Source organism: Apis cerana, linkage group LG9 (assembly GCF_029169275.1).
Source record: "Apis cerana isolate GH-2021 linkage group LG9, AcerK_1.0, whole genome shotgun sequence".
NCBI classification, from domain to species: Eukaryota; Metazoa; Arthropoda; class Insecta; order Hymenoptera; family Apidae; genus Apis; species Apis cerana.
In genome coordinates this window covers 5,722,429-5,743,479 of record NC_083860.1, presented here as the reverse complement: position 1 = coordinate 5,743,479, position 21,051 = coordinate 5,722,429, and the positions used below count along the sequence as shown (strand labels likewise).

Sequence of the window (21,051 nt, the reverse complement as noted above, 5' to 3'; positions counted from 1 at the left end):
AAATAAAAAAACAAAATGTTGCATTTTTTAAAATAATACTTTAAATATTTCCATTTTTACTATATATATTAATATACTACTATATATTATACTATATATTATATATTATATATTTACTACATATATTAATTTTATTATTATATTATTTATTCTAATTTCTTATTATCTTATTATAATAAAAAGATAATAAATTTCTATTAATAAAATATTCTAGAAATATCTCTTTAAGATTCGTATTAAAATTTTACAAAGCAATATCAAATCAATATAATCAAAAAGGTGGCAATCCTACTTATAAATATAATTCTATATATATATATATATATATATATATAAGTGTATGTTTTTATAGTCGAAATGATTTATTATAGAATATAAAACAAGACATGTATATAATTTTAAGTACAGTATATAATACAACACAATTTTTATGTTCATTTAAAGGAATAAATAAAATATTTCTTATAACTTTTAATTCAAAAGTACATAATAAATCTTATAGTTTTTATAATAAATCGCATATAATATCACAAAATAATTCATGGAAAGTATTATTTTTTGGCACAGATGAATTTGCAGTTGAAAGTTTGAAAATCTTATATGATAAATAGTAAGAAAAATTTTATTATTTTAATGTTATAAATTCTTAATAATTTCAAATAAGTTTTAAAATATATATTATATTATATTATTTATATATAGTGAATCTAAAGAGCTAGAACGACTAGAAATTGTTACAAATTATAAAATAAAAGAAAATCCTGTTGCAAAATATGCAAAACAAAATAAAATTATTATACATAAATGGCCAGTAGAAATTAATAAATCAGAGTTTCACATTGGAATAGTTGTTTCATTTGGTCATTTAATTCCATCTACAATCATAAATGCATTTCCATTGTAAGTTGTCTTTAATATAGATTTATTGATAATATATATGATTTTAAATTTTTATCAATGTAATATATGTTTTCACTAGAGGTATGTTAAATGTACATGGTAGTTTATTACCAAGATGGAGAGGAGCAGCTCCAATTATTCATACATTAATTAATGGAGATTTACAAACAGGAGTTACAATAATGAAGATAATGCCAAAAAAGTAAAATTTATTGCTATTTAGTTATATAAATTTATTTTTTAAAGTTATATTACAAAAGTAAAAGAAACAGAATATTTAAGAATAATAGCAAATATTATTATATCTAAAATATTTCAGATTTGATATAGGAGAAATAGTATTACAAAAACAAATAGATATTGACGAACATGAAACAATGCCAAAATTATATACAAAATTAGCAAAGCTTGGAGCAAGTCTTTTAAAAGAAACATTTGAAAATTTATTGGAATTATTACAATTTGCAAAACCTCAAGATGAAACTAATATAACGTATGGTGAATATATTTTTTTTGTTATTAATGAAATATTTATTTGATTATAATGATTATAATGATGCATATATTATGATATATTATAATAAATTGATATATTTCTAGCACCAAAAATAACATCAAAAATATCTTTAGTTAATTGGAATAAAATGTCTGCCACAAATGTATATAACTTACATCGTGCTCTTCTGGGTTTATATAATTTAACTACATCATTTCAAAATGTAAAAATAAAATTGCTTGATATTCAAAAAATTGAATCAAAAATAATAGCAAAAAAACTTAAAGAAGAAAATGCAGGTAAATATATAATTCTGTTATATTATATAATAAAATGATTGAGAATGAATAGTTTATTATTTTTATTGAATATATTTATCAAAACATTTTTAATTTATAGGTGTTGCAATATATAGCAAAAAAAATAATGCATTAATTATAAAATGCAAAGAAAATAGTTTTGTTTCTGTAAAAAAAATAACTGTTCAAGGTAAACAAACTATGAGTGCTCTTGATTTTTATAATGGTTTTATGTCTGGAAAAAATAATACAAAAATATTTTTTATATAAATTTTCGAAATTAATATGATTTATATTAATGTTTATAATTAACATAATTTTAATTTATAATATAAAAAAATATTATGAAATCATATGATTATCTGATTATCATTGTTATCATTAAACAAATTTATCTGAAATTTTCTTGTAAAAAGTATATTTAAAATCTACATAAATAATTGCAAAATTACATTTTAAATATAATATCAAAGGTAATATAAATATTAAAAGATATTTTTAAATTATATAATTTCTTTAATTGTTCTTACCTTTCTAAATATGTAGAATTCTTGATGAATGTAATGTATATATGTGTATATATATATATATGTGTATATATATATATGTATATATATATATATATATATATTCTTGTATGTATAATATGTATATATTATACATTACACATACGCGCGCACATACACACAAGAATATATATATATATATATATACACACACACACATATATATGTGTGTAGAAATAAAAATATAAAATTAAGCAGAATCCATTGAAAATAAATACTGAAAACTTCACCAAACATACAAAAATTTTAAATTATATATAAAAATGAAATTTGTAGCATGTATTTTCAAGAGATTTCTACAATTAGAGGAAAAACATTAACTATATTCTATATATTTTACAAAAAAACAATGACATTTAATGTCTTAATTTATTTGAACGTAGAATTATAGCTGCAGACATAAAATTGTTGATATTAAGTCTCAGATTCAGAGGCCTGAAATGAAAGAAATATTTTACTATTACAGATTCTTTCTTTTATTGAATTAAATTAGCTTCAAGATATATTCCTAGTAACAATTTTAGATCAAAGATAAAAATATCCATAAATAAGTTTTAGCCTAATTTGTTGCTTTGGCTGCTTCAAAATTATACGAAGTGTAGGTGTATTATCCATCTTTTATGAAGAATTGTTCCCATTTTCATATAAAAGTGAGATTTTAAGTTTTTTTCGTATTAATAACTAATTGCCATTCAACATTTCGTAAATGGAACGTTGCATTTGATTATTCAATAAATAAAGATGGCACAGCTTTTACTGAAAATAATTAGTTAATGTTAGCAACTAGTTATTAATAAGAGTTATTATTAATGTTTGTTCTATGTTTAAGATTACAGAAAGAATTCATTATTTATATGTATAATATTAAAGTACTTTATATTTTGTCACATTTATACTATTGATCATACTATTTTTTCTACAAATTAAGATTTACTATATATAAATCTAATTTTGTTTTTACTTTTTTTTATTTCGACTAAATAAAAAGTACCTTAATAATATAATTTAGATTGACATTACAACGAATATAGACGATAAAAATAAATTAACTTACACTAGGATCGCAGTCAGCACAATGCCATGAATAGCCTCTTCTTTTAGGTGATTTTTTAACTGGTGGATCAAGACAGGTGAAATGGTAGCATTTTTTACATTCATCACACCTGAAAAATTAATAAATTCATAAATTCGGAATTTGTTTAAAAAAATAAATATTTAATGTATTTATATGAACTGACATAACGAGATTTTGACTGGTGCCAGGCATATCACAGACATTGCATTGTGTTAAAAGGTCTGTATCTTTTCCTCTTTTTCCGTTTCCTGTAGATGTTCTACTTGTATTATTAGTAGATGCATTTGATGTTACAGATGTAGTATTTGAAGTCAAAGATGGAACAGGTGGAGGTGGTAGTTTAGGAAGTGGCGGTGGTGATGTAATTTCTGTACTAGTAGATGTAGCAACAAACATTTGTGGACTTGATTCTGATGCTACATCTCCCTCTGGCCTTGGAATTGGTTTTATCTATTTAATAAAAAACAATGAGATATATTTGAACATGTTAAAATAATTTAAATATATTTATAACTATTTACGTACTTTTATTGTAATTCTCCTATGAATTTCTGGTTGAGATTGTCCTTCAGGATTTTCTACATCAAGACTTTTTCTCTTATGTTTGCGTTTTCTTTGCTTTATACCCGTAATTGGATCAGGAGTATATCTTTTGTGTTTTTCTCTAAAAAATATTATATTTTATATTTATATAAAAATATATTTTATCTTCTTTTTTATATTTTATCTTTTTTTTAATATACCTTCTTCTCTTTTTAGCGCTTCTTTGAGAAACAGATTCTGTACCATCTGCTGAAGCTACCATATATTCAGGTGAACCTTCTCTGGTTATTGTCATATTATTAATAGGTTGCTGATTGTACACTGATTCATTTGATTGAATAGGAGTTGAAGACAGAGGTTGTGGTCCAACTGGTTTTATAGTTACCTAAAAAGATTTAGATAATAAAGAACTTATGAATCTAGAAATAAAAAATTGATTTCTCTTTCTCTATATAATATCTAAAAATATTTACTTTTGGTGTTGTAGGTGTATCAGGTGTAGAAGCATTTGTTATGTTATTAAGATTAGTAGAAGAATTCTTTGATGTACTAGGTGTTGTTGGCGTTGTAGGTACTTGTATTTCTTGTGGTGGTGTTGGTGTCGATGTTAGATTTGAATCGTCTTTACAATGCCTTAATTTACGTGGAGCTGAAGTATCTATACGTTCAACTTCTGATCCAGAAGATTCTTTATCACATTCAGAACATTGCCTATATTAAAAAATATATAATATAATATATAATATATGTTATATATATTATTATTATTATTTTAAATCTAAAATACAATCAATAAAAAGATTGTTTTATTATTTATAAATAATATACATACCATCCCATAAGTTTTGTTTTCTTAGGCATACGTGATAAAGGTGGACTAAGACAAGATAAATGATAATGAAGATGACAGGTATCACATTTTGCAAGTAAATGTTGATTTGTAGATCTTCTACATATTCCACATTGATGCCTTAATGTTAATTCTCCTTTATGATTTTGATCTTGTGCTTGACTGCTTAAAACTCTACCTTCACGTATTCCTTCTGTTCCTTTACCAACTGGTAAAGGAAAACCAACACCCATTTTCAAAGCTGCTGCAGTAGGGACACCTAAACCTGTACCTATTTAAAAATCATAATATATTTATTTTTTTTTATATATTTTATATTTAACTTACCTAGAGTTGGTGCTATTCTTGGTTTTGCTAAATCAGTTATTTGTGGTAATGATTTTACATAACCACCACTCTTAAGCACTTGGTGATACATTTCTATTTTTTCTTTTAGTGTTACATTAACTCGAATCTGTTCTTCATTATCTTTCATTACTTCATCATATCTTCTATCTAATCTTTGTTGTTCATTAAGTAATTGAGAATTAATATCAAGAAGTTCTTGTAATCGTCTTTTCATAGATGTGACTCGTAAATTGCGATCCAAATAATAACCAATGAATTCTACGCTAAAAGCAGGAGGAATATGCCACTTTTTCCTAATATCAACTAAAGCTACAAGTTGTGCTTCTTGAGCTTCTAATGCAGCAGTATCAACACCCATGAGTTCAGCTTTTCTTGCTAGTTGCCGACAAGCAGAAGCTGAAGTAGTTAATAATCGAGGCATTTTTTGCGTTGGTACTACAAATAATATGTGTATATATATATATATATATATATATACATATATATTATATATATATTTCATTGAATATTTTATATTTAATTAACATACTAAATATAATTAATTAACATACCCCATGGTGGTGGCCTGGAAGCTTTATGAGCTAAATATTTATGCCTATGTTTTGCTAATTTTCTTTGGATTCTACGCTGTTCTTCAGTATCTAAATGATTAGGTTGTTTTAATAATTGTTGTCGGTATTGAGCTCGTAATTGTAAAGCTAACCAATTACGTCTACGTCTACGAACAAGTGTTTTATCGGAATGAAGTTTACAATGTGCATAAAATGGATCAGCTTGATCAACTTCTTCACTATGAGCTTCAGATAATAAACCTTCTCTTTGTGCACTGCAACATCATATAAATTATTTTATATATTATATATTTTATATATTTCTTTATGATTGTATTAAATAATTTAATTATATTTGCAAATAATTCTTACCAAGTAACATGGAAATATGTATGACACATTCCTGCATCACATTCTATGCATACACCAGTACGAGCAAAGCATGCATCTTCGCATAAAGAACACTGTTTTGCTCCCCACTTACTATATGCCATTTCAAAAAGTGTTACACTTGATAAGCGATCAACCTAAAACATATATATATATAGATATCTAAAAATATTTTTAGTTTATACTTGACACAAATTAAAGTTTTATATACTTCTCCAAAAGCAACTCCAGGTACATAAAGTGCACATACTAAATGTACCCATTTGCCTACATCAGTCTCTTTAAAAATTCCACCTTTATTAGGACAAAGTTCACAAGAAGGATCTTCAATACCTGCACTGCAAGCTTCACAAAACCATGGTGCTGACTGACATAAAGAATCAGTACTTGAAAAGCTTTCTACATCAGATACACCATAACATCCTTAAATTAATTGAGAAATTGTTTATATTTGCTGCTTATTAATGTATACTTGTAAATAATGTTATAAATTATTATTAAAGTACAAATAATACAAATACAAATTATTAAAGTAAAATATACAAGTATAAAATATTAAAGTATAAATAAATTAAATTTAAAGAAAAATTAGATTTAGATTAGATAATTAAATAAAGATTAGATAAGATATTTAAAATTTATACCTTCATGTACACTAACACCACATCCATCACATTCAACAATTTCATTAACATCATCGCTTCTATCTCCTAAGCAACCACAACAAATTAACATTTTATTTAATTTATCTTCAAGTGAATTTCCTTTTAATGCTTGTTGTCTAGCTTGTTCAATTACATCTCCTACAGTTAAATTAGGATTTTCTTTTTTAGTCAATAATGGATCTTCCAAAGAATCATCAGATTGCTCAGACACATCTTCTTCCTCTTCCATATACATTAATAAATTTATATTAGTTAATTTTTAAACATATGTTAATAATATTATATTTAAAAATCACATAATATATTTTACCTTTTCCTATATCATTAGAATCCACTGAATCATCATCAGATTCACAGTGATCCTCAATTCTAAAATCACTGTCATCAGAGCTTTCACCTAAATCAAAATCAAGTAAAGATTGTGCTGATCCTACAGGCTTAACTCTCCTTTTTTTTGGATCTCTTTCAACTAAAAAGAATTACTTTATATAATTATTTATTATTTATTTATTAAATGTTTTATCAAAAGGAATAAATACGAGAATAAAAACTTTTCTATCAACAACATACTTAATCCAAGGGATATGCACTCCCAAAAAGGTACAAAAAATTAATTTTAGGTTATGTATGTACTTAATTCACAATAAATACGTACAAATGCTAGTCATATTATTCTTAAAGCAAAACTTTTGCTTAATTTCAATGGTAATATTTCATATTTTTCTTTATATAAATTATTTTTTCTTTAAGAATTCTGACACATCCGTATACCGCTATATGTATAGTTTTTAAACGCCTCCCACTACACGTATATATATCAAACTCATCAAGTCGTCACTGTAAAATACTGACATACGCGAAGGAATACAACGCCGGTTTTGTGCATTACGATTATTTTATGTGTTCTTTTTTTATTTTGTTTTATTTATTATATTTTTTATAAATTATTATTAAAATATTAAATATTTTTTAAATTAAAAATAAAAAAATCACATTAAAATTAAAAAAAGATTTATATGTATTAAAATTCATATTTAAGTTGTTGATTTAATAAAATTATTACTCTAAATGTATTATACATTGATTAAATATTACATTTATTTATTATTTATTCTAATTATACATATGTTCATAAAAAGATATAAATATATAAAATTAAAATATAAATATATGAAATATAAAATGTTTCATTTTTTGAATTAATTTTGTTTGTATTTTAAATATTTATATTATTAAAAAAATTGTAATTAACATTATTTGCAAATTTAAAAAAAAAAATATAAATTTAAAATCTTTCTCATATAATGTATTATGAAAAATTATTTATTTTATTTATTATATTCATTTTAACCTACAGCGAAATATCTTAAAATATATTTAATAAAATTTCTTAACTTACTCATTGTTTTATATAAAAATCCTACATCATCGTCCTGAGACATTCTTGGCACAAGTTTTTTTCACTTTAGTAATATAAAATTTAATAATTTTTTTAAATAAATATATTATTATTAACATGTAAAAATTAAAATTTGATAGTGTACATAATAATTATGCATTATCATATAATATATATATTATTTCATATTTATATTTTTGATATTTCGAAGAGAGTATTATTTAACTATTCTAGAAAAATATAAAGAGAGAGAAACTTCCTTCAATGATATTATCCTTCTGACGCTGTGTTTCTACTCGAATCAGAAACCAATCGCCATATTGAATCCCGAAATCCTTCAGCGGGAAGTATAATTAATCTACATTTAACTATCATTTATATAAATTATTATTATATTTAATAATTAAATATTAATTCTTTAAATATTTATAAATATTTTTAAATATTTAAAATAAAAGAAAATTTTATTAAATTAATTAATTAAATTAATTATTTTATTTTTATTTATTTTTTAATTATATGTACGTATAATATTAATTGATTGTTTAATTAAATTTCCGCAATTTAAATCTAGTAAATTTTTTTCTATTTATATAAAAAAAATTTACAAAATAATTGAAGTTAAATGATATGAATTGAATGAGACGAATTAATATAATTGTATATCAATAAGAATTATTTAAATAATATAAAATTATTTAATATAATAAATATATAATAAAATAATATATAATAAAATATAATATAATAATAAATAAAAAACTTACAAATAACAAATTTTTTTATTAGTATATCATATCAAACTAGTCATATTCATAACTAATTTAAAATTGATATTAATATTGATATTAATGTTGATATTTTCTTAAATTCGAATAAACTAAACAGTCTACAGTTAGTTAATGAATTACAACAATAAAATAATTAATATTACGTTGCGATGCATATTATACTAACTTTTGGATTTTCAATTTCTATAAATAATTCTAATACAGAAGATAAAAATGATAAAAGTGTAATTAAAGAAAAGGTTAAAAAGAAAGCAATGCGTGAACATAAAAAAAAAGAAATAAATAAAAATACAAATGAAATTACACAAAATTACACAACTTCAAAAAATATTATACATATAGGTGAAATATTAGCTGAAATACATGTTGAATATGAACTTCTTCCAAATTATAACTTTAAATTTGATTGTCGCTGTTGGGAAACGGCCTCAAAGGTATATCATTAATTCATTTTATTTTAAATTCTTTTAAATTTTAATAACAATAATAAAAAATATCGTAAAAATGAATAATATTTCTATCTTTTCTAATATCTTGATTTTGATTTCAATTTTAATAAAAGTATTCTTTATGTAAAAATTTCGATAAATATATTATAATATATTATTTTATTCGATAATATATTATATTTTATAATACTATATAAATAGTCTTTTAATTATATAAAATAATTTTAAATGTTTTTTAAATAAATTAATAATAAATTAATAATAATTAATAATTAATAATAAATAATAAAATAATAAATTTAATTAATATATATCATTAAATTATTTTTAATATATAAAAATTATATTATAATTAAATTAATTAAATTAAAGGAGAAATTAAATTACAAAAATGAAGAAAATTTAATAAAGAAATTTATATATATCTTTTATATCATTTCTTTTTATATTTTATTATAATTATTTATAAATCAAGAAATTCATTCATTATCATTTATTTATTATTTATCTATTATGAATATTAAAATAATATTAAAATTTAAATATAATTTTTATTTATCTTCATTTTTATAGATTTATACTGAGAATGATGATTTATGTTTAAGACCAATACCATGTCCAATAAAAAAAGATACATATTGGGTCATATTTTCTATTCATCATTTAGTTCATTTAAATGAAATACAATTAAAAAAATATTTTAATTATGTAATCATTTATCATATATTTTATGGAGGACAAAAATTTTCAGAAAAGTAAATAAATTAAATATAACATTTCATTGATATAAATTTTAATTCAATAATTAATTATAATAGTTAAAATATAATATTATTTATATACTATTAAAATTTTATATTTTTTGTTATTAAATTATATATATATATATATTATATATATATATGTATGTTTCATAATATACTATATATTTCATATATAATATCTTATATATTATTATTATTTCATTATAAATATATTATATTTTATATACAGATATAAAATTTTAATTTTCTTATTTATCTTTATCATATTTTTCGTTTTATAGAGCTAAAAAAGATAAAGTAAAAGGATTTTATATAAATGATAAATCTATTGATATGGGACAAGAACATTTTCTTCAAATATATCCTCTTGATTTTTATAATTCTAATTCTATTGTTGCATCTTCAACATTAACAGTCCCAGAACCTACAATAATTATAGACGAAGTTTACGGTAATTTTAGCATCGTCACATATCTTGATGCGATACCAGGTATTAGAAAAATATGATTTTTATATAAATTTATTCAAATAAAAAAATGATAATTTATAAAATAATGTATGAATAAAAATTGAAAAAAAATAATATAAGAATTGAAAACTCCTAATAAAATATTTCACTAATATAATTTTATATTATATTGTTGTTAATAAAAATATATGAAAATTTCATTAGATAGTATACATCAATATCTGTTTCGGAAAATGTCGAAAGAAAAACGTTTTCCATCTGAATCTTTAACATGTGAATTACTTCTCTCATCAGTTGAAAATGAAGAATCATCATTAATATCAAAGCAGACTAAAAAATCTCTTCAAAAGAATCAAATTAAAAAAAATAAAAAAAAGAAACAGAAACAAGGAACACAGATATACGAGCTACGTTTACCTGCTGAAGTCTTGTTTTCTGGTAAATTGAGAAAAGGAGATAAATAAAAAAAATAATATAAGATATGAAACAATGAACTCATTAAAATGCTACTTTCTTACTGAATTGAAGTTTTTAAACATTTTACTATGATGATGTATAACAAAAAAAATATAAATATGATAGTCGGATTCTAAATATAAAAAAAAATAAGAAAGAAATTTTCTTAAAGACTTATATTATTATGAATTTAAATAGCATTTTATTAAAATATTTTTTTATGTATACATAAATAACAAAAAACATAATTAAAGAAGTTTTTTTTATTACATTTCAATCATATCAAAGAAAAATGAAAAAAAAATAATTTATGCTAGCATAACCTGATTGCCATCGAAAAGCAAAATAATACATAATTAAGTATTATTATTTTTCTCAGATTTTTTTACGATCATTGAAATTTTTTTGCCATTTATCTGGCATAAAATTTTTTTTCCTTTTATATTATACATTTTTTGTTATAAAATAAAAGTTTCAATATATTTAAAATCCGTAAGAAAGTAGTACTTTCAAATTCAGTAAAAAAATTAAATAATTTTTAATATAAATATAAATAATATTTAATAAAAATATAAATAAGAATTAAAACACCAATTCCCCGACGGGAAAAAGTCCTGATCTCCTATATAACAAATATAAAATATTATTCAATTTTTATTATATAGATTAATATATTTATGAAACATTTTTATAATATCGATTCTAGAGAAAAACAAATATAAAAATGATACGTAAAAATGTCGGTTAAGCTATATTTATTAAGCAATTGAAGTTTGCACTAAATGAAATGAGATAGAATAGATAGAATAAACATATAACAGTGGTTTCATTCTATCTATATCTCTCTTTGTCCATCACAAACTTCAATTGTTTATAATTCAATAAATAAGCATTAATCAATATAGCTTTGTACACCAACTTTTCTATTTATTTTGATCTTTAAAATCTACATGTTTCAAAGATGTCCCAATTATATATTAACCTTGCGTTTTTGTGTCTATAAATAAATATAAAACATATAGAATAATAAAACTTGTCATTTAATAATCGATTATTAATATAATATATACAATATTACACAATACAATATCGCTTTCATAAATTGAATTGAATGAAATTTTCAATGTATATAATTGATATAAATCTATAAAATATATTTTTTAATTTTTTTATAATTTTTATTATATATTCAGATAAAATTTTTTTTTTGTCATTCTGATCAATTGCAATTTCTTCAAATTGCTTTTTATATATTATATAATAAGTTAATTCTTCTAACTTGTCAAAAAAATTCAAGTTGTATCCAATTTAATTTTTATTTTAAAAAGTAGATTTATATTATTTATGTGCATTATTATATATGTAAACAATATTATTATAATATTACTAAAACAATATTATTATATAATAAAAATAAAATAATAATAATTAAATAATAGTAATTATAACACTATAACTACATAATAGTAAAATAATAAAAAATAAATAAATAAAAAGTACATCTCCCCGTCGGGGAATCGAACCCCGGTCTCCCGCGTGACAGGCGGGGATACTAACCACTATACTAACGAGGATTTTGATAACGATTTTCTCTTTTTCTTTCTTAGAGTGTATATAATTATATATATTTAAAATTATTTTTATATTTAATAGTTCATCTATCAATTTTTTTGTTGCTATGAAATAATAATTACTATACATTATTGAAAAAAATTATTTTTTTTTAGCAATTGCACTTTTTGTTATAATATATTAATTATGAACGATTCTACATATAATTGAATTATTAATAACATTATATAGATTGAATTATATGTATTTTATATATTAGATATAATAACACTAAATTAAAAATATTTGAATTATTATATATATATTATATATTACAAGGAATTTTATTTTATCTTAATCTAAAAATTTTAATTTTAATGAAAGTTTGTGTTATATATAGAGTTATATATAAGTATATGTATAAGTAATAGTAATTTTTTCATTAAAAAATTCTCAAATCTCTTTGAAAAAATGAAATCAATCTCCTCAAAGTTTTTAATTTTTGTCTAATTTTTAATATATCTGAATATATTCTTATATATATATTTTTATATTTTATAATGTTATAATTTTATATAATATAATTTTATAATTATATAATATAATATTTATTATATATATAATATTATTATATAATTTTTAATATTATCTAAAAATTTTTTTACTTTTTAGTAAGATAATAAAACATTTAAATTTAATTTATTTTATAATTTAATTTTGCTTTAAAGTTGTATTCAAAAAAATATTAAAATTTTGTGTTGATTTTGTTTTCTTAAAATAATATTCGGCTAAAAAAGAATTGCATCATATATAACTTATATATAACGCATTATACTACATATTCACAAAATTTCATTAAAGATAAAAAATTTATTTAAAAAATTAAAATTTCTTTTATTTTTAACAAAAATAAATGATAGAATATATTTAATTTTTAGATTTTATATTTTTTATATTTTATATTTTTAATTTATAATTTTATTTTAAATATTTTAAATAATTTTTTGGTAATAATTTAATGTTATTTTAAAGTGAAAAATTGTAATTTCATTTTTAGATATGGGTACAATTACCACTTATAATCGAACATCGTCACTATCAAATATATCATCCGTCTTAATTTATGCACAATGTCAAGATATTTTATCAAATAAACAATTACGCATAAGTTTGAATCCTATATCAATCAAATTGGAACAATTATCTAATTTTCCGGTTGATATAATAACTGAAAATGGTTTCAAATATTTATATATGAAGTTTTTTATGGTAGATCGTACAATCGTCACGCCGTATTATGCTCCAAATAGAATAATGTATTTCGAATTTGTTAAATGTTTCCTCTGCGAAGAATTTCAACTGATAGAATTGATTAATTTCCTTACAACAAAATTCCTCACTGTTGAAGTAATTTAAACTTTATTTTATATATATCAACCAAATTTACGAATTTTACAATTTTAAAAATTATTACGAATTTTAATTAATTATAGATAATTGGTATACGAACTGTTAATGTTATCGAATCAACTTTCACTTCCGAACAACTTAATTATGACAGATCTGTAACACAGTCATCAAAAATACTTATGAAGGAAGAAATTTTATTAGGTGTTGTTCAATTTGATATATCTGATCTTTTAAGAGGATTTTGGGAAGTGAAATTGACGAATACCTTAATTCATCCTCATAATGTTTTTACAACTAATTATGATGAAAATGATAAAAAAAGAATGAAACTTTCGTGGAAAAATTCTCCTCTTACTACAGATATTCTTACATCATATAATACATCAATGAAAATTAAAATTCGTTTAGCATATGATTTGCGAGCGTTTCAAAAAAAGATTCTTCGATGTGAAAATATATTGAATCGAATTTTTTTTAATTTGAATGATTTGAAATTGGCTAATGATATTTTAAATGACGTGTTTTTTTATAATTCCAGTTTATTGAATCAATCTTATCAATCTTCAAATTTAAAAGTAATGTTTTTGAATGCATATTAAAATATAATATGACACTTTTTTTAATTAATTAATATTTTGATTAATAACATGAAATTACAAAAATGATAAAACTTATTTTTAAATATTATTTATAATATAGGCACAAAATGTAATAAAACACATTTTGACGGGTTTCGTTATTGAAAATTGTGAAAAAATCTACATTTTTCTAGAAGGTTTATCTAATGGATACTTGTTAAAAATTTGGGAAAAGGTAAAGAAGCTTCCTATTCAACATAAGTGTATTTATTATAACAGCAATTATATATTTTCTACGCGACTTTATGAAGATTTTATACCTTTTGGTGGAATTGTTCATATTAAATTGAGGTAAAGATAATGTATACTTGTTTATAAAATTAAAAATTTTTTTATTTATTTTTTATTTATTATTTATATTTTTTATAAAGTTTATTTAATTATTCTTTTTTATTTACTTTCATTTAAAAGATATATATTTTATAATTTTCCTATTTTAAGTGAATCTTTGAAGTCGCAACTTCGTACATATAGTTTATATGTTGGTAAAACAAAAACAACAATTCAATCGAATATTATACGAAAACTAGGCATGATGAATCAAACGTTAACAATGAAATCTTTATGTCAAACATGTTTATTCCCAAAACCAAATGATGTGAAAGTTTTTATTGATGATATTCGCAAAATATATTTAAAAAATGCAATATAACTTAATAATAGTTGTAAGTTAATGACAATTATTAATAAAAGATTTAAAATTTATTTACAAATTAAGTTGTATAATAATAAGATAGTGCGTATCTATTAGCGATATTTGAAAAAAGATAAGTTAAAAAAAAAGTTTAAAAGAGGATATCTTAAGAGAATATTATTATATTGAAGAATGATTGTCAAACACAAATATCATTCAAACTTAATTTTAATTTTTAACTATTAATATATATACACATATATTAATTATATATATATATATATATATATACACACACACACATATGTATTTGAAATAAAATATTTAATAAAATATTTTTACTACAAATATTATAATTATTGATATCAATTAATTAATAAAAATAAAAAATAACAATGTTAACATACAATTATGCTTTTGATGTTATATAATATTAAGATAATTACAATAAATTTAAAAAATCATATAATTATATCAACATTATATAATTTTAATATAAATTACATCAAATAATTTTAATGCATTGAAATTTTGTATAACATACAAAAAAAAAAGTTAAAAATAAGTAATTAAATTTTGTTGAATAATAATGTTTATTTAAATAATAATAATAAATTTTTATTTAAATATTTCTTATAATATCCATACGAAGTAAAATATAAATTTATTGTTATACTTTCTATTATAAAAAAATTGCAAATCTACCTTTAAATTAAAGCACGTGTTTTTCTTTAATATATAACCTATATTCATTTCTGATTTTGAACAGATTTTAAGATAAAATTTTGTAAATAATAAAAGAACTAAGTTATATATTTTATTTTTTAGGTATTGTAAAAGTAATTTATATTGAATTATATTGAATTTTATTTCATATTTTTATAATTTTATAAAATATTTATTTTCAGATGATGCATATTCAAAAAAGAATTGAGGAAATTGATATACATAGATAATAGTTAAACATTCATATTTTATATTGTATATTAATGTATTGTTTTATTTATACCAAAGAAAAATATCTCAGTATTATCATTTAGTTCCATAAAGGTATGTTAGTCATCAATATAATTCAAAATGATAATATTTTGAATTTAAAAAAATATTATTAAAAATATTATTTATTACAATTAATTTTTAATATAATTATCATTTATTAAGAATTAATTAATGTTAAATAAATTTTAATGTTTCAACATAACTATTCATTACATATATAAATTATTAAATATGTAAAAATATGTAAATATGTAAAAATTTTATGTAAATATTAAATTATTTTATTTGTAACGTATATATATATATATATCATATATCATATATATATATATATATATATATATATATAATTTATATAAAATAAATATATAACAAATTAGTTTTATAATAGTTAAATTTTTTATATTAATTTTTTATATATATATGTCTTTTAATTATATTTCATTAAATATGTTTATTAAATTTAGATAAAATGATTTCTCAAATATTTGATGAATCTCCAAAAGAAACACAATTAATTACTTCAGATGATGAATCTCAGAATCTTAAAAAAATTGATAAAAATGTTAATGGTACTAATAAAATACAAATGAAAAAACAATTAGGTCTTTTAGAAGGAATTGCAATTATTTTAGGAATTATATGTGGTTCAGGTAAAGTTTTATGTGATTTATATTCTTTTTATATTTTTCAAAAAAAATTATTTTTGTTTATTATGAAAATATCTGATAATTTTCTGAAATAATTCTATTTTTTATTTTTTTATATTTATAATTTTAATTATAAATATAATGTTAAATATAATTATATAATATAACTAAATAAACTTCTAAAAATATAATAGAAATTAATTTTAAAATTGATATTATGTAAATATATTATATTCTCTTTTTTTATATTATATTTTATATTATATAATTAATTATTATTTTTAGGTATTTTTATTTCCCCAAAAGGTGTAATCACAGAAGTAGGAAGTGTTGGAATATCTTTAATTATTTGGGTTTTATGTGGTTTACTTTCTATGGTGGGTGCATTATGCTATGCTGAATTAGGTACTTGTATACCTCGTAGTGGCGGAGACTATGCTTATATCTATGAGGCTTTTGGTGATTTACCTGCTTTCTTGTATTTATGGGCTGCTAATTTAATTTTTGTGTAAGTTATTTTTATGAAATTTTATTATTTGTCATTTGAATATTTTATATTTTAATTACATTTATATTATTTTTTAAAATGATTATTATAATATATAAATGATATATAAAATGATTATTATTTTTTCATTTTTAGACCAACTACAAATGCTATCATGGGATTAACTTTTGCTGAGTATGTTTTACAACCATTTTTCCCAAATTGTTCTATTCCAGATAGTAGTGTACGTTTATTGGCAGCAGTTACTATTTGTAAGATATTTTTTTTTGCATATAAAATTATTTTTATTCTTCTATTTTAATATTTAATATTAATATTTTTCTATTTCCTTAAAATTTTATTTGTTCTTTTATATAATCATAAATATTTTCACAAATAAAATATAGTTTTAAAAAATTAAAAATTTTATTAAATCTTTAATTTTAATTTTATTTATTTATTATTATTATATTAATTTTATTTATTTACTTTTTTTATTATTATTTCTATAATTTTAATCTTTTAATAGGTTTACTTACATTTATAAATTGCTATGATGTCAAAGATACATCTAAAATGCAAAATGTATTCATGTTTGCCAAAGTTGGTGCATTACTAATTATAATTATCACTGGATTAGTTTGGGTAATGTTAGGTAAGTATAATTTAATATATTTATATAATATATTCACATATTCATATTAAAATATATGAAATCTCATATATATATATATATATATATATATATATTATTTAGAAAAAGATTATAGAGAGAAAAAATAAGATGGAGAGAATATATTTATGATTATTAATTAATGACAATCATAATTATATAAGATTAAAATTATATAAGTATATTAATTATATATTTTCACTTCTCTTATTTAAATAATTTTTACTTCAAGCATTTTTTCTGAAAATGAATAATTTCTTACATTTTTTTGCATTCTTTAAAAATTACAAATATTTTTTTAATCTCTCTAGGCATTTTTTAAAATCATTTAAAATTTGCTTTCTGATTTAAATATATCATCATTTGAATATTTAACACATTTATATATCCATATATATATATAAATTTATAATCATTTTTCAAATATTTAATCATTTATTTCAGGACATACAGAAAATTTTGAAAATGCATTTGAAAATACAATTACGGATCCTGGTAAAATTGCAGTTGCCTTCTATTCTGGTATATTTTCATATTCTGGATGGAATTATTTAAATTTTATGACCGAAGAATTAAAGGATCCTTATATGTATGTACTATAAAATGATATATAAAATTAAATTTTTTATTTTTTTTATTTTTAATATTAAATAAGTAATATTGTTTTATAGAAATTTACCACGAGCTATATACATATCATTACCTTTAATTACTCTTATTTATGTATTGGCAAATGTAGCATACTTATCAGTTTTAACTCCAACTGCGATGATTGCTTCTCGTGCAATTGCTGTGGTTAGTATTATTTATTACATTTCTTTACATATTTTTTACAGATTTTATTTAAAAAAATTTATTATAAATATATTCATTTATAAATGAATATATGTATTTATTAAAAATATAAGATAAAAATATAAGATTTTTATTAGACTTTTGGTGATCAACTTCTTGGTATGATGGCATGGACGATACCTGTTATGGTAGCTATATCTGCATTTGGAGGATTAAGTGTTCATATTATGACATCATCTAGAATGTGTTTTGTTGGTGCCAGAAATGGACATTTCCCTTCCATGTTAAGTCATATTAATATTTCAAGATTTACACCCACTCCTGCTTTGATTTTTCTTGTACATATATAAAATTTATTATGAAAGATATTTGGATAAAATAAATAAAAAATTTAAGAAATAATTCTAAAGATTAAAATAAATATAAAAGTTGTGAGATGTACAAAAATATTTATTAAAGTTAATTTTTAAAATTATAAGCAATTTAATTTTATATTAGTGAGATAACTTTATCTCATTTATAAAAATTGTGTTTAAAAAATTAACTTTAATAAATATTTTTGTATATTTTTTATATATTTTATGTTTGTTTTAGTATAAATTTTTGAATTAATTTTTAGAATTATATTTTAAATTTTCTATTTTTTCCAAATACACTATATAATGTTAATTTCTAGATAAATATTTTTTTTTCATTTTCAGTGTATGTTGTCTTTAATAATGTTATGCACAAGTGATATTTTTGTATTGATTACATATTGCAGTATAGTCGAATCATTTTTCATAATGCTATCAGTAGCTGGTGTTTTATGGCTTCGTTATAAACAACCCAATATGAATCGACCAATTAAAGTAAATAATAAAATTTATTATATTATATTATAAATATATTATTTTAAAATATACTATAAGTTTAGAATTTTTTTACTAAAATTATAAATATATTTTGTAGATGCCTTTATGGATTCCTATTACATTTGTGGCTATTTGTGCATTTTTAGTATTTGTTCCTTGCTATCAAAGGCCATATGAAGTTGGAATTGGTGCTTTAATAACTTTATCTGGAATTCCAGCTTATTTCATAGGTGTTAAATGGAAAAATAGACCATTGTGGTTTCAACAATTTAATCGTATGTAATATCTATATATTTTTATTATGTCTTTAATTTTTTTTAACAATTTTATGGTCTTTATTACAGTCAAAATTACCTATACCGTGCAAAAATTATTTTTATCTGCCATAGAGGAACGGGATTATTAATTTACATAATATAAATATAGAAAAATTGAAATTATTTTAAATTTTGGTGTTTTACTTTGGTATTATTTGTGTATTATATGATCTATTCATATTGGTAACATCAAATGACTTGGTACCCAAAAATTTATAATGTATATTATAAGATTAAAAGAATATGTGAAGTTTGCTCTCTAGGTTATAAAATTAAATATTTATAATTATCAATTATTATTTATTTTAATTATTGTTATAATTATATTATTTTATATTTTAATTTATTATATAAAATTCATTAATTTCTTATATTAGAATAATTTTGATTTTCTAATTGCACAAATTTTATTGCAAAATTATATACATTATTATTTAAAATTCAAAATTTCTTTTTATAATTATTAATATATTTTCTATTTGCATATATTACATTAAAATAAAAATAAATGATCATTATTTCATTAAAAAATTTGAATAATTTTGTTGAAATTGATATTGTTAATTAATAATATTAAGAATAATAATACTAATATAATTATTTTTAATAAATTAATTATTAAATATATTATTAATATATATATAATATATATATTATAATAAAATGAAGATATGTATTGAAATTCTATACAAAAATATATAAAGTAATAAGAATAGAATATGATTTCATATTTGTAATGTATAATAATTTCTATAATGCGGATAATCAATGTATAAAAAAAATTTTAACAAAATTTTTCTAAAATTGTAATATAATTTGTAATATAATAATTTATAAAGCAAATTATATATAAGTAAATTCTAAAATCATTTTCTATTAATTAAAATCAAATCAAAAATAATAGAATAATAAAATTTCTATTTATTAAATAACGTAATATATATTCAAATGTATTTTTCATAATCTATATTATTTACTTTTATCTATTTATATATAGAAATACATAAAATATATAAATTATATTATATAATA

At 19.7% G+C, this 21,051-nt stretch overlaps 5 protein-coding genes and 1 non-coding gene across 13 annotated transcripts; 4 read left to right on the top strand and 2 right to left on the bottom strand.

Moving 5' to 3' along the window:
• The first annotated feature begins 303 nt into the window (after positions 1 to 303).
• Positions 304 to 3,856, top strand: LOC107993148 (methionyl-tRNA formyltransferase, mitochondrial). Of its 5 annotated transcripts, XM_062079145.1 has the most exons (9): positions 304 to 610; positions 703 to 900; positions 980 to 1,102; positions 1,220 to 1,398; positions 1,501 to 1,695; positions 1,796 to 1,885; positions 2,728 to 2,859; positions 3,363 to 3,555; positions 3,633 to 3,856. In XM_062079145.1, exons 1-7 carry the CDS (start codon positions 387 to 389, stop codon positions 2,742 to 2,744), a joined length of 1,026 nt encoding a protein of 341 aa, XP_061935129.1. In that variant the 5' UTR covers positions 304 to 386; the 3' UTR covers positions 2,745 to 2,859; positions 3,363 to 3,555; positions 3,633 to 3,856. The 5 variants fall into 5 exon arrangements, with proteins under 5 accessions (XP_061935129.1, XP_061935127.1, XP_061935128.1 ...); XM_062079143.1 differs by lacking the exon at positions 2,728 to 2,859; XM_062079144.1 differs by having other exon boundaries at positions 2,728 to 3,555.
• LOC107992396 (PHD finger protein 14) lies at positions 2,564 to 8,406 on the bottom strand. 4 transcript variants are annotated; one of them, XM_062079141.1, is made up of 14 exons: positions 7,339 to 8,406; positions 6,994 to 7,152; positions 6,663 to 6,905; positions 6,230 to 6,441; positions 6,001 to 6,155; positions 5,629 to 5,903; positions 5,057 to 5,512; positions 4,712 to 5,000; positions 4,353 to 4,590; positions 4,080 to 4,264; positions 3,862 to 4,000; positions 3,500 to 3,786; positions 3,316 to 3,424; positions 2,564 to 3,017 (listed from the first exon to the last, which is right to left on the bottom strand). In XM_062079141.1, the coding sequence occupies exons 1-14, from the start codon at positions 7,349 to 7,351 to the stop codon at positions 3,015 to 3,017; spliced, it is 2,763 nt and encodes a 920-aa protein (XP_061935125.1). In that variant the 5' UTR covers positions 7,352 to 8,406; the 3' UTR covers positions 2,564 to 3,014. The 4 variants fall into 4 exon arrangements, with proteins under 4 accessions (XP_061935125.1, XP_061935124.1, XP_061935123.1 ...); XM_062079140.1 differs by having other exon boundaries at positions 2,564 to 2,696; XM_062079139.1 differs by having other exon boundaries at positions 8,083 to 8,406.
• A 721-nt stretch (positions 8,407 to 9,127) lies between these two features.
• Positions 9,128 to 10,907, top strand: LOC133666680 (uncharacterized). Its single transcript, XM_062079477.1, has 4 exons — positions 9,128 to 9,131; positions 9,216 to 9,307; positions 9,896 to 10,077; positions 10,368 to 10,907. The coding sequence occupies exons 1-4, from the start codon at positions 9,128 to 9,130 to the stop codon at positions 10,591 to 10,593; spliced, it is 504 nt and encodes a 167-aa protein (XP_061935461.1). The 3' UTR covers positions 10,594 to 10,907.
• Positions 10,908 to 12,513: 1,606 nt separating this feature from the next.
• On the bottom strand, positions 12,514 to 12,585 carry Trnad-guc (transfer RNA aspartic acid (anticodon GUC)). Its single transcript has one exon. It is a non-coding gene; the product is annotated as a tRNA-Asp (tRNA).
• Positions 12,586 to 13,594: 1,009 nt separating this feature from the next.
• LOC114578219 (uncharacterized) lies at positions 13,595 to 14,757 on the top strand. Its single transcript, XM_062079137.1, has 2 exons — positions 13,595 to 13,969; positions 14,056 to 14,757. Exons 1-2 carry the CDS (start codon positions 13,622 to 13,624, stop codon positions 14,569 to 14,571), a joined length of 864 nt encoding a protein of 287 aa, XP_061935121.1. The 5' UTR covers positions 13,595 to 13,621; the 3' UTR covers positions 14,572 to 14,757.
• Positions 14,758 to 15,790: 1,033 nt separating this feature from the next.
• Positions 15,791 to 20,312, top strand: LOC107995802 (Y+L amino acid transporter 2). Its single transcript, XM_062079132.1, has 12 exons — positions 15,791 to 16,072; positions 16,153 to 16,294; positions 16,711 to 16,896; positions 17,179 to 17,401; positions 17,537 to 17,652; positions 17,910 to 18,035; positions 18,498 to 18,642; positions 18,725 to 18,848; positions 18,986 to 19,186; positions 19,550 to 19,699; positions 19,800 to 19,977; positions 20,047 to 20,312. The coding sequence occupies exons 3-12, from the start codon at positions 16,716 to 16,718 to the stop codon at positions 20,106 to 20,108; spliced, it is 1,506 nt and encodes a 501-aa protein (XP_061935116.1). The 5' UTR covers positions 15,791 to 16,072; positions 16,153 to 16,294; positions 16,711 to 16,715; the 3' UTR covers positions 20,109 to 20,312.
• The last annotated feature ends 739 nt before the right edge of the window (positions 20,313 to 21,051 follow it).